This window comes from Pseudonaja textilis, chromosome 2 (genome assembly GCF_049901715.1).
Source record: "Pseudonaja textilis isolate UNSWEBS1 chromosome 2, rPseTex1.2, whole genome shotgun sequence".
Taxonomy (NCBI): domain Eukaryota; kingdom Metazoa; phylum Chordata; class Lepidosauria; order Squamata; family Elapidae; genus Pseudonaja; species Pseudonaja textilis.
In genome coordinates this window covers 98,810,771-98,826,293 of record NC_141991.1, presented here as the reverse complement: position 1 = coordinate 98,826,293, position 15,523 = coordinate 98,810,771, and the positions used below count along the sequence as shown (strand labels likewise).

At 40.3% G+C, this 15,523-nt stretch overlaps 2 protein-coding genes across 9 annotated transcripts in view; both read left to right on the top strand.

The window, feature by feature from the left end:
* Nucleotides 1-6,947: 6,947 nt before the first annotated feature.
* LOC113433586 (apoptosis inducing factor BLCAP-like) lies at nt 6,948-7,710 on the top strand. Its single transcript, XM_026696226.2, has one exon. It carries the CDS (start codon nt 7,188-7,190, stop codon nt 7,449-7,451), a length of 264 nt encoding a protein of 87 aa, XP_026552011.2. The 5' UTR covers nt 6,948-7,187; the 3' UTR covers nt 7,452-7,710.
* Nucleotides 7,711-10,038: 2,328 nt separating this feature from the next.
* BRD4 (bromodomain containing 4) overlaps nt 10,039-15,523 on the top strand; it is an 81,305-nt gene continuing 75,820 nt past the window's right edge. For 2 of the 8 annotated variants that reach the window (XM_026696233.2, XM_026696232.2), the window contains exon 1: nt 10,051-10,273. The gene's annotated coding sequence lies outside the window, so the exon portion shown is untranslated. Of the gene's footprint in view, nt 10,274-10,673; nt 10,780-10,891; nt 10,980-15,523 lie in introns of those variants that run through there. The other 6 variants (XM_026696227.2, XM_026696228.2, XM_087924681.1 and 3 more) reach the window with 6 other exon arrangements.

Genomic DNA, 15,523 nt, shown 5'->3' with positions numbered 1-15,523 from the left:
CTTGTTAATCAACCTTTATTGAATAAATCACAGTGATAGGACTCTCCATGCTATACACATGGCTGACATGCTATAACGCCAACTACTTAGCAGAACATGTGCTTTGTGGGTAGAAGTTTCCAAATTTGTGTATAATTTCCAGCAAGGGAGTCCATGTTCATTTTCAAAACAGCAAAACTGTGTCTACTAATGAATAACGAACTGCGTTTTTTATTGATCGATTTACTTCTGATACATGTACAGTAGTCAGAATTTGGAAAGACTTGGAGGTGTATACCAGTGCCTTGCCCAAGACAAGAATCCTCATACTATCCCAGATAAATGGCTTTCCAAACTTTGCTTGAAAACCTGCTGTGATAATTTGAAACCCATGACTCCAGAAGGCAGGCTGTTCCACTGCTTAATGTTCCTTTCAGGAAATTCCTTCTAATTTTAAGTTTAAGTCTTCCTTTATAAAGCTTTCACCTGTTTTTTCTGTTCTTACCTTGTGAGAGATGGATAATACATCCATATTTTCTCTGTGACAGCACTGTGCTATTGTGTCTTCCTGTAGTCAAGGAGGGCTGAAACATTCTGAGTTCTGGGAAGCAAGGTAATATTTGGAAGTGGAAACATCTCCCCGATTCACTGGGATAAAAGGAGAGGAGGGATAACACAATCACATATGCAAGATTTTGATATTACCTATCGCAATAAAGTACAGATAGTCCTCGGGTTACAACCATTCATTTGAACACTGTTCAAGGTTAGGATGGCACTGAGTGAATGGTAGTTAAAATGGATCCTTGTAGTTGCAGTGTGCTCACTATTGAACCGCTGTAATTTCCCACATTCTCTACTGGTTCCCCACAAGTGAAGTCAATAGGGAAGCCAGCAGGAAGTCAGAAGTTGCAGTCAAGTGAGATCCTTAGTCAACAATCCATATGGTCCTCGCTTAATGACTGCAACCAAGACTAACTGCAATCTTAGAACTGCCATTGCTAAGTGACATAATCACATGGCATTGCACTTTATGACCACATTGCTTAGTGATGGAAATTCCAGTCCCAATTGCCATCATCACCTCACAGCAACTGTATAGTTATATCTTCCTATGGAGTTTATCCTTTGGTCTGATCTGATCGGGAGAACACTCTTCAAACTTCCAAAGGCTCAACATACCCAGTTGTTTAAGCCTCTCACCATCTTCACTCTTCCCAGTTCAGCATTTTCTTGAATTCTGGTGATAAGAATTGGGTGTAGTATTCTAGGTATGATCTAATCAGTCAGCATAGAAAACTAACTTACAGCGATCTCATACATATTTGATACTGCTAGACATTCTAGCACCTCTGTCACATATTACTTGACTCAAACTGTGGTGTACTAGGACATCCAGATGTCCTATGTTGTACCTTGCATCCAGTTTTTCCTACCCAAGTTCATATCCCTCCATTTCTTACCAATTAATTGTATTTTGTTACAAGGGTCCAGTGTTCAAGGCTGTCAAAATCCTTTTAAACTTAGAACTTTGCTTCTGAGTGTTAGCAATACAGAGGTGGTATTCAGCAGGTTCTAACCAGTTCTGGAGAACCGGTAGCGTAAATTTTGAGTAGTTCGGAGAAACGGCAACTACCACCTCTGACTGGAGATTTTACAGTATCCTTCCCCTGCCACGCCCACCAAGCCAAACCCACACAACCGGTAGTAAAAAAAAATTGAATCCCACCACTGACACACTCCAACATTGTATCATATGCAAATTTAATGAGCATAATTCTATCCCCTCTTTTAACTGCTTTATGAAAATACTGAAAATACTCGGCCTGGGACAGAATCCTTATAAAAAAATTCCCTCCACTGATGGAATTTGGAAAACGCTATCTTCTACCTATCACTTTCTATGAAAGGGAACATTCCTTCAATATTCTGTTTGGCAAGTATTTTGTACGTAAATTTCCCTGTTTTATATCTGAAATAATGTTCTTATGTCATCACAGTTCTGATGCTTAATGTAGGTGTTTTTCTGTTCATTATTGTTTCCAGATATATAGGCTCAGAATAAGTTCCTCACAATAAATATGATTTTCTTCAAGATCTGCAAACTTTCATTTAATACAGACATAGTGAGTGAATTGGGGTGTATCATGTGATTATTCCATATGTTTTGAACTACAGTTTCAATTAACTGTCTGCTCATAGTCATGTGCTACTGAAAACTACCACAAACCCACAGATTTGTAACTATACTGGTTAGGTAACATTTTCTTCCAATATGTTTGCAGAAGAGGAAGCAAAACTACTGGAGAAAAAGATAAGGATAGCTAAAAGAGTCATGGTGGAAAATTATGGAGATTTGCTGTTGTAGGCTTTTGCAAATACATTGATTATTTGGTTTTAATTGTTAATTTGTGACATTGGTGTTAATTTATGACATTTGCCTTAATTCTGTAATTCTGGTGATTCAAATTAAAGCAATCAGAATTGTGAAATCAAAAGAGCTAAGGATCAACTTGGATGTTGGATAAAATGTTAGTGTTTACAATTCAACTTTGCGCTAATGCACAGGTGTCAAACAATCATGTCAGCTGACATATCGTGACATTTTTTGCCTTTGCGGAGCCAGGGTGGGCGTGGGCTGCATGTGACTCATCTGGTCCATTGACCACCAGTTTGGCAGGTCTTCTTCGTGGAATTTTTATAATATGACAGAACTGCCTTCTGTACTTGCAACCCACAAAGGTTTTCAAATTCTGCTCAGCTTAATACTATAATAGGGACTTTGGGGCAGCATTTGAGGATGTATAATTTATTCCTCTGCTTCAATTAGCAGATATGCCTCCATTTTCCACAATGGATATGCTACATCCACACATTTTCCATAAAAGGAATTGAGTTTAAATGTGTAGATGTAGCACATGTCTGCTTTCTTGCAGATAACTCTCTTCTGCACAAGAAAACTAAGAAAACCAGTCATTTAATTAGTTCTTTATTGTGGTCATTGACCAGAATTCTGCAAATTAACAGAATAAACTGCTTTTTTAAATTAAAAAATAAACCACACAAATCAATTCTCCCTGATTTAAAACTAATCAATAGGAAAGGCATAGTTGAGGAAATCAGTAGTAGAAATTTACAACGTCATGCTGAAACAAAACTGCATAATTAAACATTTGGACTTCAAAAGTAAATGTTAATAAACAGGGTAATTTAGGGGCTATAAACCTACTTTTCTAAAGAGAAATTGAAAGTTGTGCATACTTAGTTTTGAGAAAAAAATGCCTGAGCAAATATTAGTATATTTCAAACATCTGAATGGTTATCATTTAGAAGATCAAGTTTTTTTCATTTCAGAATGCAAGATGACAATTTGTATATCTATATGTATATATAAGCTACATGATGCCTATAGAACTGTGCTTCTCAACCTGTGGTCCATGGATCCCCAGGGAGGCACAATGTCATAGGGGGTCCACGAAGCTTTGAAGAAATGTTAAGACTGAAATCTTGAATTAAGTCTTGGTGGTCTGTGGCCATGATCTGTGGCTACAAAAGGTATTTAAAGGAGGTCTGTGGTGGAGAAAACATTGAGAACCACTGCTATAGAATATTAGAAAAGTACACACAACCCAGCAATAATAACAATTCAACTGTGCACCCAATTATCCATACTGGTGGTAGCCAACATTTGTTAAGATATCTACAAGCAACATTGAAACAAGATGCTTTATCTGGGTTCCTACATTGAGAAGGATATGGGTCTACATAGTCTAAATGAGTCCTTCCAACTTGTATGATTCTAGAATTTTGTTGAATCTCATTCTACATCCCATTTGTAGCTTATTCAAATTTGAAGGTAAGATAATTATGATCCAGTTACTATTTCTTTCATATTTCAGAGTTCAGGTTCAGTGATTAGGGTTGATAAATGTTACAGCTGATTATTATAAATGTTCTTTAAATTAAAACTAAGAGCTAACGATTGAGCTACACTCTTCTCAGTAACATATAGTTATTATTTTTTTCAAGAGGCAACTGGACTTTCTGGTTTTTCTTTGAAGACATTTCGCTTCTCATCCAGGAAGCTTCTTCAGTGAGGATGACTGAGAATCTCCATAGACATATATTTAAAAGTTTGTATGCCGGGTTCAAAATTTTTCCACAGAATATGAACTTTTAAAAAGTAACAAAAATTATACAGGGAAGTGGTATTTGGAAAACATTTTTTTACATAATGGTTTTATAAGATATGAGTAGATCTCGGTCATTCCTATCCTACATGCAGCATTCCTTGCTAAATGGTCAGAATGTATGTGAATTTTAGAATATTTGCATTATAGTAATATGAAATGGAAATCTGCTTGCTGAATACAATAATAATCACATTGGAAGTACCTTGTATTTAATAAGGATGGAAAATAGATGATTAATGTTATGTGAATTGTGCCTGGTTTTATGATCATTTTTGCCACTGTTCTTAAGCAAATCACTGCTTAACTGAATCATCTGATCATTAAAGGAATCCAGTTTCCTCCATTGACTTCGTTTGTTGGAAGTTGACTGGGAAGATTGCAAATGATGACATGAACCCAGGATGCTACAATGGTTGTAGGTGTGAGGACTGGTTGTATCACTTTTTTGTAGTGCCATTGTAACTTCAGTCATTAACTAAATGGTTGAAAGTCGAGGTCTATCTGTACTGTACAGATGTGTAAGGTATTCTTCCAAAAATTATGAATAGGCAAATTCCAGAGGAATATTGATCTTCCATTAGTCTAGGCCTATAGATACATTTTTTTTATCTGTTGAGCACAGGTGCAACATTTTCTCTGCAACTGATTGCTTTATACAAGCACTACTATTCAATAGAACTGTAGTGAGAACACCAAAGTAACATGTTTTATGTAATTTATTTCTTCACAGTACATAACTGCTTCTAGAGCAGTGTGTCTTATTTGGAAAATGTCCCAGATAAATAACGCTGGATGAAAGATAGTTGGGCAACTAATAACTCTGCCAGTGTTAGCCATGCTTCTGACTGTTATACTTTCACTAGTCTCTCTCCACATCCACTTAGTTAATCCAGATCTGCTATTAAGTCAGACAATAGAAGCAAAATAAATCTTCATTCATCATCTGGAGTAAAAAATGGTGTCAGAGAGTGCTGGAGTTATAGGTAGTCCTCAACTTACAACAGTTCATTTAGTGTCTGTTCAATGTTACAATGGCACTGAAAAAACTGACTTATGACAGTTTTTCACATTTAAGACCATTGCAGCATCGCCATAGTCATGTGATCAAAATTCAGATGCTTGGCAACTTACTCATGACTGTTGCAAGTGTCCATGTGAACACCATTTGCCACTGTTGGAACAAAAATCCGGTCCAGTTCCAAGCCAGGAGAAAGGTGCTAGAAATAAAATGGAGGATGGCTGGCTGCAAGGAAAGGTTTATTTGGATTGCAGAAACTTCATTGACAGAAACTTGTTACTGGGATGGCTGACCCCTGGGCTATAGATGGATTTTTATAGGACTCTGCTTTGGGGGTTGTGCAATGTAGTGAGCCTTGTGTCTTTTGCTATTCTAATGGCAGTGGGTTAATCTTATTATGTCCTAAAGATCACATCCTGTTCTGGGTGGAATATGTAAATTTTAATCCCATCAGCTGGATCTGAAGGTGCTTTGTTTGTGAATAGTTTGGTTCAGTCTTCCTGAATGGGCACAAAATATCCATCTCTAAAGATTTCAGGCATCTGCTGGAGGCTGTTTAACTATGCAGGAAATTGGGGCTGCTTTCTGCCTTTAAGTAAGAGCATGTTTCTCCATTTCTCCTTTTAGGAAATATAATATTCTGCCTCTTTTAATATTAATAAAGAATATTTTAATCTGAGGTGGTGGGGGGCTTCCTACACCACCTTCTGACAAGCACAGCAAACAGAGGAGCCAAATTCACTTAACAACCAAATCACTAATTTAACAACTGCAGTGATTGTCAACAGTGGTGTCCCCCAAGGCAGTGTTCTAGGACCAACTCTCTTCATACTCTACATAAATGACCACTGTGATCATATTAAGAACAACTGTGTTCTCTTCGCTGATGATGTAAACCTCTTCAACACCACCGACAATATTGCTACTCTTCAAAAAGACCTCGACTATGTATCAGTGCTGTCTTACATATTGGCAAAAAATAATAATAATCAGAAAATAAAATACAAGCTGACTAGTCAAGACCTTGTTGATGATCCAAACTCTGTCAAGGACTTTGGAGTACTCATCTCTAATGATCTAAGTGCTAAAGCCCACTGTAACTACATAGCAAAAAGGCATTAAGAGTTGTTAACCTAATCCTATGTAGCTTTTTCCCTGGTAATACCACACTACTAACTAGGGCATACAAAACATTTGCCAGACCAATACTCGAATACAGCTCATCAGTCTGAAACCCACATTATGTATCTGATATTAACACAGTTGAGAAAGTCCAGAAATATTTCACAAGAAGAGTTCTACACTCCTCTATTCCTTGCAGAATACCTTATGCCAGCAGACTTGAAATTCTAGACCTAGAAAACCTAGAATTACGCTGTCTTCGGTCTGATCTAAGTATCGTACATAAAATCATACATTGCAATGTCCTATCTGTCAATGAATACTTCAGCTTCAACCATAACAATACACGAGCACACAATAGATACAAACTCAAGGTAAACTGCACCAAACTTGATTGCAGGAAATACAACTTCAGCAACAGAGTGGTCAATGTCTGGAATTCTCTACCTGACTCTGTGGTTTCTTCCCCAAACCCCAAAAACTTTAACCTTAGACTGTCTACTATTGACCTCACCCCTTTCCTAAGAGGTCTGTAGGGGGGCGTGCATAAGCGCACCAAAGTGCCTACCGTCCTTGTCCTATTTCTTTTTATTTTTTCTATATGTGAGCAAATTAGCGTGGCGAGGGGTGACGGGGCACTATGGCATGGAGAGCAGGGAAGAAAGACTACCTAGCTACACTGAACACCAAAGCTACAAAAAAAGGAAAAGATTTCTCTCAATGAAATTGCATGCACTAGGATTTACTTGCACATTATTCCCAAGTTTTATGAAGACTAAGTACCTGGTTGGTGAAGAGCTGAATGTGCAGAGAAGAAATTTCATACTGCGACTTGGATTGCTGCCATCACTGTGACATCCTGTTCCCCAGGCATCATGTACTGTCTCCAGTGCTTACTGCCCATCCTCCTCATTCCCAAACCCCTCAACCCAGCCTTGTGGTTCAGTCACTCAATGTTCATGGGCTTCTACCTTCTGAGTTTCTTGTTGGAGCAGAAACCTTGCACAATCTGTGCCTTGGTCTTCTTGGCCGCTCTGTTTCTCATCTGCTACAGCTGCTGGGGGAATTGTTTCTTATACCACTGCTTTGGTTCCCAACTGCTGGACTCTGCTGATGATCCCAATGTAGTTGACACCTAAAATCTTCTACTTGGTTGCACTTTTTTTTTCCTTTTAAAAGGACGCTATCATGGGAAGGAGGGAATATAAGGCATGCGATTGGAGTACATGTTTTGGTTAAAATGTTTCATTCATGATTATCCACACTTCCACAATCTTCCTGTACAATTTGACAAAAGTTGTTATTAGTAATAGCTGGCAATACTGTCTGTTCGAGGGTTTGAAGCAGAGCTGCTAATGGGTGCCATCCCTTCCTTTGGTATTATCATTTGAGTTTGGTCCTTCCCAGTGGTGGTATTCAAAAAATTTTTACTACCAGTTCTGTGGGTGTGGCTTGGTGGGCGTGGCAGGGGAAAGGATACTGTAAAATCCCCATTCCCTTCCCACCCCACTAATCTGCTTTCCAGCTCCGTTCTCCTGTGCAGGGCAACCAAAGAAGACCCAGCTGATCAGCTGGGACTTGGGAGGCAGAGAAGAGAGGGGGACGGGGCCAGTCAGAGGCGGTATTCCGAACTACTCAAAATTTCCATTATTGGTTTTCCAAACTACTCAACATTTCCGCTACCGGTTCTCCAGAACCTGTCAGAACTGGCTGAATACCACCTCTGGTCCTTCCATTTCCAATTTGGTGGTGAAGAGATCTGTTGAGTGTTGTCTAAAGTCAAATGAGAAGGCAGCTATCCATCCTTTGGAACATGAATGTCTGATCTTTGTTGAAACAGTTGCAAAGCTGTTTTGCCATCTTGAGTTCGGTAGAAAGCTAGTCCTTCTCATGGTATTCATCTGAAGGGGAACTATCAAGTGGTTAATAAGCCTGACAGCACCTGGAGCCAGAGGCTGCTTATTATCTCAGCAGGCCATCCTGGAACATGTATACTGCCCCTTTCCCAAACTACTTCATCTATGTCATAGCTCAAAAATTCCAAAATCATCACGATGCCATTTTTAATGCACAAATGCAGAAGCTTGTCTCTCTCTCTCTCTCTCTCTTTATCCCAAACATCTCTACCAAACATCTACTTTTTATGGAGGACCCTGAATTGGAAAGAAAGCATGCACTGCTGTAAAGCTTGGGGAATCTTGTTTTTTATTGTATTGCTTTTGAATTTTAAGCTGCCAGTGTTTCATTTCATCGAGTCATAACTATGTTTATACTGATATCTGTTATCTTATAATCGCTTAACAAAATAAATAAATAAATTTAACAACTGTGACAAGAAAGATCAAAAAATGGGGCAAAATTAACTTAGCAACAGAAATGTTGGGCTCAAGTATGGTCGTAAGCCAAGAACTACCTATACTGGTCTCAAGGCATGCTTACGAACTGGCAGCGCGAGTGATTCGTGGTAACTGTGACCGGGCACCACCTCTCTCTTCTATGGAGAGGAGAGCGATGCAAGGCGGCCAGCAATCCTAATTCCACGTAATCTAAATTTGTCAAGGAAAAAGCTGGCGTCCTTTTCCTCAGCTTGCAAAGCTTCCGCTCCAAGGCGGTCGGTCGTCCTTTGCGCCACAGCCTCGGAGGTAAAAGTGTGTCTGGATGGTTAAAGTCCTTGGCGCGAACAAGGCCGCTCCGCCTGCCGAGGCTTGAGCGAGGGGACGACGAGGGCGTCCTTTACTACACGGGGACTGTTTTGTCGCAAGGAGCTGAAGCAAGAAGAGCGTTTGGGAGACCAACCTTCGGTCTGTGGAGGAGGGGAGGGGAGAGCGTTGCTTCCTCAGATTCAGAGTATGCGTGTAGAGCTTCTCAGCCATCCCAGGTCATGGTTGTCCCCAATATGCTTTTTCAAGAGGCAACTGGGCTTTCTAGTTTTTCTTTGAAGACATTTCGCTTCTCGTCCAAGAAGCTTCTTCTGGGGAGAAGCAAAAAAAAGAAAAACAGAGAGCCCAGTTGCCTCTTGAAAAAGCACCTTTGGGACAGATTCGGAGTAATTTTCCGGCAAATCGGTACATTCGCAAGGGTTGCCCACAGAAAGGCTTGTTTGGTCTATGTGCACTAGCGACGCGCTTCCGTGTGTTATACACTCGGTCGGATCTTCAGAGGTGGAGAGGAAAAAAAAATGAAGGCATCACTAGAGGGCAGGAGAGAGATTTTTTTTTTAAAAAAAACCCCACGAATCCATCTAGCGGCTGTCCTGATATTATTTTTGATTTTTTTGCAGGTCTGATGTGGGAACCCCGCTTTGGGGGGGAAAGTGGATCATCACGAAGAACTCGTGTGAAGAAGCCAGTTTTTTAAGCTTGGAACCAGCACAGAGTTGATAGAAGTAGAATCGGAGGTCGGTCTGATGTGGCGTTCACAAATGGACCGATCTGGAATGCTGCATCTTGGCAAGCGGGAGGGGAACCTTGATCCTCCGGCTTGCTGGGACTGGTATCGTACTGGAGAGAAAGCTAACCCTCTCGTAACTGTGACATTATTGAAAGAAAGGCAGTGTCCTTAGCAATAGGGATCTTTTAAATACAGAGGCGTCATCCACTCCACTTCCCGCTCGCTCCCGAGCACCGTCGCAGAAATGAAGGCAACTTCCCCCTCCTCGCCAGCCCCACCGCCGTTCGATTCAAGGGGCGTGCCTGAGAATTCGAAGTCCTCTGTTTTACGCGAGGCGGGGCTTGCTGCGTGATGACGTAACGCGCTGCGCGGTGAGGTCAGCGTAGTGCCGCTGTTGCTGGTCCCGCTGCCCGTCGCTCGGTCTGCTTTAATCGGGTTTTTTTTTTTTTTTGGATCCTCGACCCTCCAAGAGGAGTGTGGAGCTTTGTCTGTGGCCGGGGCTATACGGTATTTGCTCCGATAACAAGATCGGTGGCAACACAGCCTGCTGCGGCTTATCGTTTGGTATCAGGTAAGAGCTGGGCCGGGCCGGGAGAGGCTGCGGAGGTTGGTATTCTCCTTGGGTAATTACGTTGCCTTGCCGGCGTAACCCGCATTGCGTAATGTGACCGTTGCGTCAGGCGGATTACGTATTTTGCGCCGGGGCCTATTGCGCAAAGGTCTTTTGAATCTGCGCCGTTTGGTGATGGGGCTTTTCCTACGATTTTCCGAGAGTGAAAGGAGCATTTTCTCTGTCTGTTTTTATGCATATTTCGCAGTTACCGGACACACTGTATGCGGGGGCGATTGCGTGGTAGTTGATTTGATATTTTGCACGGTTACGCGGATTGCGGTAGGCGCTGAAGAGGGCTTGGAGAGGTTGCGGAGTTTGCGTAAGAGCGTCGTCGTTTTCCCCCTGTAGGATACGCGATTATCGTAAGCGTGTCTGTGTCCTCAGCGCGTACCGCTAGGAAGTCGGACTCCGTTTCCAGAGCGCTTCCCGCCTTTGCCGGCTGATCCGGATGGCTGCGCGCCGGGGTAGATCTCCGTCCGTGCGCCGAAAGAGAGGAGACTCGGCGCCTGGGAATCCAGTCTAGTGCGCGGGTGGCGCAGTGAGGGAGCCTGGGCGGGGCGGGTGCTGATGATACTTCCTGCCGCCGCCATTTTGTCGTCGAGCAGGAGGGGGAAGCGGCGGTGGTGGTAGCGGCTGCGGCCCGGGCCTGGAGGGCAGCCGGCTGGTAGGCAGCGATAGTTGGTGGAAGGGGAACGGGAAGGCTGGCTGGCTGTGGAGGAAGGAGCGCCTCTGGGCCGCTCCGCCTTTCGCGCCGTTCCCGCCTGCTAACGGCGGCGGTGGTTCCCGCAGGCCCGGCCTGGCGCTGCTCCACTCCTAGCGCCGCCCCCACCTGGCATTTCAGGAGAGCTCGGGGTTGTGTGCCTGCCTTGGCCCGCAGAGACTCCCCGAGAGCGGAGGCTTTTGCTGCCTGGCCTTGGGTGCCTTTCTTGGCTCCCAGAGCACAGCGTTTCTCGTGTTTTGTAACCTGACCGGGAAGGCTGAAGTGGCGCGGGGAGCGGCATCCTGACTAGCCATGCCGCAGTTGGCGTCCGTGTCGAGCTCGGTAGTAGCTTGTGACCGGATGGTCCGCGCTGCCGGCCGTTGACCTCTTAACGGCTCCTTTTAAAACTCAATTGCCTCCCTTGTGATTCTCCTGAACTTTCACTTCCCTTCAAATGTTCTCTTTACACGTTACCGTTCTCTCTTTCCCCGTCCTTTTCCCATGCGGTCAAATAAAAGGCTTAGCACTAGGCGAAAAGTTCCGTGTGGTCTTAAATGTAAGCATGGATTGCAATCCAAGTATTTGTTTAGAAAAAGCAGAAGGAACGATTGCATCTTGCTATTTAATTTCTAAAGGATACCTTTCCTACTAGGTCTTTCAAAAGAAAACTTCCATGAATGCAATTCATCGATCGATGAATGGGATTCTTAATATGCTGTCTCACCTTCGACAGCAGTTTCAGAACGTGAAAACTTCCCATTTAAATAAGTCAGAGATAACTGTCACTCATTCTTGTATAAATAGTTACCTGGATAAGTGAAAAATCATTTTATCTAACATATCACTGGATTCTGTAAACTGCATAATGCTTACTATGCTATGGCACAATCAGTTCCTGTTTGTGTTTAATTTAGAGTTATGTTGCAGGTTAGGTGGCTAATAAAATTTACAATATCAAAGATTTTGTTCGGTATTATTAATCAGTCTCTTAACCTAAACTGACAGGTTGGTTTGGAGTAAACTGTTTTTATCTTGTAAGTAACAAAATAAAACTTTGACATCCTGGTCAATTATCAAAGTGATTCAGTCATATATATTTTTGTATTCCAATCACTCAAGCTTTCACTGGTTATAGATATAGTTATATTGACTAACCAGGTATCTCCCTGGCCATGCAGTTACTCACCTTGTATGAAAATAGTTAATTTAATTTTTTCATCTTGATTCTTAGTGTACATTATATATGTAAACATGTTTGCAACTTATTTAGAAGATTTTTAAAAACAGACAAGCTCTTGAAGTAAATATTTATTTGTATTTCTCCTTTCTCAATTTCATCATCCCTAGTAGAGATAGTAGAGATTAAAGAGTCTTAGTATAGATGACAGCAAGCTAATTTATCTGATACGGTAGTTTGTATGCTATATTGAAGGGTAAATAGTTGTTGATTACTAAAAAAGAAGCTGCTACTCAAAAGGAAAAACTATTTTGATGAAAAAAAATAATTCCATTATGAAGTGTTTAGATAGTGCAGTTGTGCATAATTGCAAAATATAAACGATTAAAATAGTCACCAGAAGCTTTTATGATTGGCAGAGTTAACAATTACAATTTTGCTTGTCATACATGAAATTTTCCATTTTCATTGCCTGCAACATAGGCTATCCCTTCTCTAGGATTTCAGTAAATCATTTTTGGACACAAAAAGCCACAAAGACTATTGGTCATATAGGCAAAACTAGTATTTGGGGAGACAGTTCTTCCTTTCATTTGTTTTGAGTGTAATTCAAAATTTGCTTTGCATTATAATTTTGAAAAGTATGCTAAAAAACTCTTAATGACATTTATACACTGCAATATATGAGACTGCACTTCCACATATGAAATATATGAGTCATATCTAGTATCAGTGGAGCATTCTTTTCCTCAAATGAATAATCAAGTCATTCACCTTTATGGAAAACTTTGCCCCAAGTGTTTATCATTATAATGTTGTCTGCTTAGCATTAAGTAGTTAGTATTCATAAATATATGTGATGTTTATATGATTTACATTCTGATGGTGGGCCCTTTATGTGCAGTGCTTAAAATATATTGAGAGTTCGAATCCAACCTGTCAGATAACTCATCAAAATTCAGGTGCTTAGCAACAAATAGTCCTTGACTTACAATCACAAATTGAAACTATAATTTCAGTTGCTGAGGAAAGCTGTTGTTAAATAAGTCTCACCTGATGCTACAACTTTTTTCCATAGTTGTTGAATGACTCCTGCTGTTAAGTGAATCCAGCTTTCCCTATCAACAGAAACAAGCTTGAAAGGTGACAAATGATGTTCTTATGATGATGGATCATGCAACAGTTGTAAATACATGCTGGTTGCTAAGCACGTAAATTTTGATCACATGACCATGGGAATGCTGTAATGGTAGTAAGACCAAGGATCAATGGTAAATATGTCTTTACAGTGACAATTTGCTCTGGAAGTTTCTGCTTGAGTTTTTGGAAATATAGGAATCTGTTGCAGTTCTTTTTTCTTAGTATAAGTCTTATGTAAAAATGTGAATTTATTTCACATTTTAATTGCTACATAAAAGGAAGGATTTAGTAGTGGTTTTACAAATTTGATTTGCTGATTTGAGATCTTAGATCATATACATGTTTTGAATCAATTGTTCCTAAAAGCAACAGTGTAGAACCTGCTGTCCTCCAAATACCTTTGACCACAAGTCCTAAAGCAGTCCTAGATCAGGAATTGTTATTATTAGTGTCCAGCACTTCTTACATTCATCAACTTTCCCGTTCTTGTCATAGAATATGAAGATGATTCACGACATACTTTTATGGTGTCATTTGTCATCCTCCCCCCCAAACCACACATTCTGATTTGTTTTGCACTTTTCTGTGCTGATGAAGGGCATCATTTTTCTAGTCTGCAATATTTCAGATGCTTAAGTGCATAGACTTTTTTTTTCCATTCCTGTCTTATGAATCAGATCTCAAAATGTCTTAAATCTTCTATTACTATCATGTTATCTCTGAAATTCCCAGAGCTACTCATTCCAATCCATGTCCATACAGTATATATCCTTTAATAGACATCATCACGTTCTCTTGATCAGGATGAAAAGTAGGTAGCCATGTCATTTGTGGTATTATGGAAAGTTTGCAGTTCTAGGATTTTAAAAGTGAAAAGGTTTTTTTTAGAAATGATGTCACTTCTGAGGTATATTTGATCACCCAATACAAATATTATGTGAGGTAGAATTTGGGAGTTCATACCTGCGATTAATTATCTAAAACGCCCTTTTTAGTTAAAGTTCTGATCTTACATGAATATGAACTATTTATTGCACTCAAATCAGCCATCAGAAAATGTAGCTAGGAAAGATACTGTACCATTTTATAGATATGCATGTTAATATAACTTTGGTCTGCAAGTTTTTCAATTTTAATCTTTTAACACGTCTTCAAGTGCCTGTAGTTTTTTCCTATGCTTTTTCAAGAAAATTCAAAGCTAGGAATGGCTCCATTTATTGTTTTTTTAATTCATCATTACTTAAGAGCACTGAATAGAAACAATATTGTATTATTGACTCAGAACAAATAATTGGAAAGACCTGCATGTTTTTTCTAAGCAATTCTGTATTTGAAAAGCAAGTGGATTATTGTATGAACTATAGCTGATGCTATAATAGATGCCTCTTTAATATCTGTTTATATCAGTCTAGGCTGTATAGTTAATCGATTAGACAGCAGTTAGTATTGTGGTTTTTAATTGTATTTAGTCTGTTGGAATTGTTTATTTTAGGCCTCAGTGTCCATGATTAATGTCTACATTGCAGGAGAAAATCAAGTGGTGGCTGCATTATTGGTCCATGAGGAAAAGCTGCCAGCTTCTGTAGAAGACCTTGCCACCATTTAGTCCAGCAAAACTAGCATTAATAAATGCAGTGTTTTGGAGTTTTGAGAACTATTCATCAAGCAAAATGATACATACTAAAGGATGTGAAACATGGATGTCATGTCAAAATGTACTTGCCAAGAATTACGTTGCTGCATTTTGGTCCAATTGAAATTTTTCAGTAGTCCTCAAATGCAGCACCATCTAAAAGGCCCTGTAGTAAATTAGGTAAATTCTTATGAGGACACAAGCTACAGTCATAATGTTTCATTCAAGATGGGTTGTAGTTGGCACATTAGCATAACAGCCTTACCTGGGCAAAAGCCTCCATCTGCCCGTCTGATCAAAAAACATTAGTTTAAGAGGATCCCACAGTAGTTGCTCCTCCATATTCCCAAAGGCTTTCTGGATAGTGATATTCTTTAATAAAGTCTCAGATTGCATTTCTCATTGTTTTCAGTTTATTGCTATGCATACAGTACTGGATTGTAGGTCGGTACAGTTAACCTGTGCTCAAACAAAGGTGTTTAACTTAGGTTTCTTGACTCTGTAATATAGGACACTCCTAGCATCCATTGCCTACTGACAGAATGAGCACGATTAAAC